General features: G+C 37.2%; 1 protein-coding gene across 1 annotated transcript in view; it reads left to right on the plus strand.

Annotated features, from left to right (window-relative positions):
- ITSN1 (intersectin 1 (SH3 domain protein)) overlaps positions 1-2,898 on the plus strand; it is a 352,172-nt gene that overhangs the window by 123,743 nt on the left and 225,531 nt on the right. Inside the window, exon 5 of the mRNA XM_006862548.1 lies at positions 2,724-2,884. Coding sequence (XP_006862610.1) covers positions 2,724-2,884 — 161 coding nt within the window. The remainder of the gene's footprint in view (positions 1-2,723; positions 2,885-2,898) is intronic.

A 2,898-nucleotide genomic window follows, 5' to 3' on the forward strand; every position in this document is an offset into this window, starting at 1 on the left:
AAAATGATATTCCAATGCAGTGAGAAGATGGATTAGTTAATAGCATACCACACACATACGCAGAATTCCAGTTCATTGAGAAAAAGATTGAAATATAAAAAAATAAATGACACTGTCTTAGACAACCAAGGACTAAAATCACAAAAGCTATTTATTTAGTGTGGTGCAGTAGAATAAGCACTTGACCATAAGGTTGGTTTGAACTACAGGGTTAGTGGTTCAGACTCAAACAGCTGCTCCTCAGAAACCCTGTATTGGTCACTATGGGTCTGAACCGACTCAATGACACTTAACAAAAACATGTACATATATGTGTGTGTGTGAGCATTTTTGTACAGTAAAGATACCACAAAACCAGCAATAAATTTGCAAAAGTCTCTCAGTAATTGACAGAGTTAATATGTAACTTCACACCGAACTCCTACAAACTGACAAAAAATAATATACAATCCATTCACTTGGCAAAGGTGGAAAGACTGCAACCTGTCAAAGGCAGAACCCATCAGGTTTTCATCAAAGCATTCTCACTGAGTAATTACTCACAGGTTTCACTGTACAAATTTACATGAAGAGAAACCTGTGGAGAATAATGATTAAGCTCATTAGCAGTGAAGGAAATTCAGACTCCATTTATTTAAAGTAATCTTTGACTGTAGAAATGCTGGTGAGCTCCTATCTGAGGCAAAAAGAAGGTTTCAGTTCCTTTCTCTCTATTCCAAAATAATAGTGCCAACTTTTCTATTTTAATCACTGTTAGAAATTTTTATTCTGTATTGTATGCTGCATTTTTATTGTGCTGAATGATTTCTGTGAGTGTACTTTGGTTAGCTAGGATTATTTTCTATGTAATTTAATTTTCTTTTTAAACAGTGTAAAAGATTTTCCCAGTTAAAATGATTGCTAGTCATGAGTTTTTAATTGGGGTGTCTGCATTATCATTTCAAATTTCAAGAAAAAAATGTAAGAAAGGTACGAATTAATTCTCACACATTTAGTATCTAAAAGAAATGAAATCTAAATACATATTTTTCATGCAGAAGAGTTTAAATTGTGACTGCAAAGCTTTGATTTGATGTAGTTTTTGATTTCAGGTATAAGCCCTTTTTATTTGCTTTTATTCTTTGAGAAAATACTTTACATGAAAGTTCACTACAGAGATGTTTGTGTATAATTTTCAAATAGCAAATACATTTCTAAGCTTACAATGTTGTTACATCTTCTCTATGTTGTTACATCTTCTCTATGTCACAGAAGAGGAAAATAGAATGCACTTGATACTGTGACTTGCCTAAGAGCAGAATTCCAAAGAAAGTTCACTTTAATAGTTTTAATAGTAATGTCATGGTATTTTGTTGTTAAGTGCCATTGAGTCGGTTCCAACTCATAGCAATCCTGCATTGGGTTTCCAAGGAACAGCTGGTGAATTTGAACCACCAACCTTGTGATTCAAACCAACCTTGTGGTCACGTGCTTTATCCCATAGCACCATACCAGGACTCCATCATGGCATGTTGTTGTTGTGGGTGCTGTTGAGTTGGTTCTAACTCACACAAACCCTGTGTAGGGTTTCTTTGGAGCAGCTGGTTGGTTTGAACTGCTGACCTTCTGGTTTGTAGTCCAGTGCTGATTCTAGAGCGCCACACCAGGAGACCCTCATCATGATATAGTATACCGTATTTTTTGTACATAATGTGTCCATGCAAACAGCATGTATACACATATCATGCACATAGCATGTATAGGAAACTAAGGGACAAGAGGACTGCACCATTTGACAGAAAAAAAGCAAAACACATAACATGTATGTTCTCTGCTTGAAAATATGGTAGTATAGTATGCTAAGGAGTCCTGCTGTGGTGATGTAAGATAAGCAGTGGACTGTGAACCACATGATTGGCAATTCAAACACACCAGCTGCTCCTTGGAAATCCTATGAGTTGGAACTAATTCAGTGGCACTTAACAACATAGTATGGTACTGTCTCTATGGTGAGGTTTGTAGAACCCCACAAAAGAGTTGTTTCTTTTTGTGTTACACAACCTTCATTGTGGCTAAATTCACATATCAAAATTCACCCTTTTGAAGTGTATAAACCCTGTGTCTAGATTTGGACTTTTGATAACCAAAAAACAAGTTCCCACACTTCGATTAAAAATTAAATTACATTGTTATAAAAGGAAGGAGACTTGGTGGTGCAATGGCTATGTGTTTGGTTGCTAACCAAAAGGCTGGCACTTTGAATCCACCCAGAGGCTCTGTGGGAAAGACCTGGCCACTTACTCCCATAAAGGCTACAGTATAGTAAACCATATGGAGAGGTTCTACTCTGTTATGTGGGATTGCTGGGAGTTAGGATTGATTTAGTGGCATTAATAACCAGACTGCAAAGCCATTTGAACTGCAAGGTTGGTGATTCAAGTTCACCAGCTGCTTCTTGGAAACCCTATACAGGGTCACTATGGGTCGGAACTGACTGGAAGGCAATTCACAACAACAACAACAACAGCATCAGAAAAGGAATGAGTAAAATAATAAAAGTGTTTTTATTTTTTATATAAAACCTTGTCAGTGTTTGCAGATTAAGCAATTTTGTTTTGTTTTTATCCTCATCCTCCCTAGGGGAGATAGGAACCCATTATTTTGTTGTTGTGTTGGTTGGAATGGTGATTCTGGGAAGGTTCTTTTATGGTCACTTGTTCAAAGCCTTTGCTGTTGCTTCGCAGGGCACTAGCTGACATGAATAACGATGGAAGAATGGATCAAGTGGAGTTTTCCATAGCTATGAAACTTATCAAACTGAAGCTCCAAGGATACCAGCTCCCCTCTGCACTTCCTCCTGTCATGAAACAGCAGCCAGTTGCTATTTCTAGTGCACCAGCGTTTGGTAAGTCTGAAAAT

Source organism: Chrysochloris asiatica, unplaced genomic scaffold (assembly GCF_000296735.1).
Source record: "Chrysochloris asiatica unplaced genomic scaffold, ChrAsi1.0 scaffold00049, whole genome shotgun sequence".
NCBI classification, from domain to species: domain Eukaryota; kingdom Metazoa; phylum Chordata; class Mammalia; order Afrosoricida; family Chrysochloridae; genus Chrysochloris; species Chrysochloris asiatica.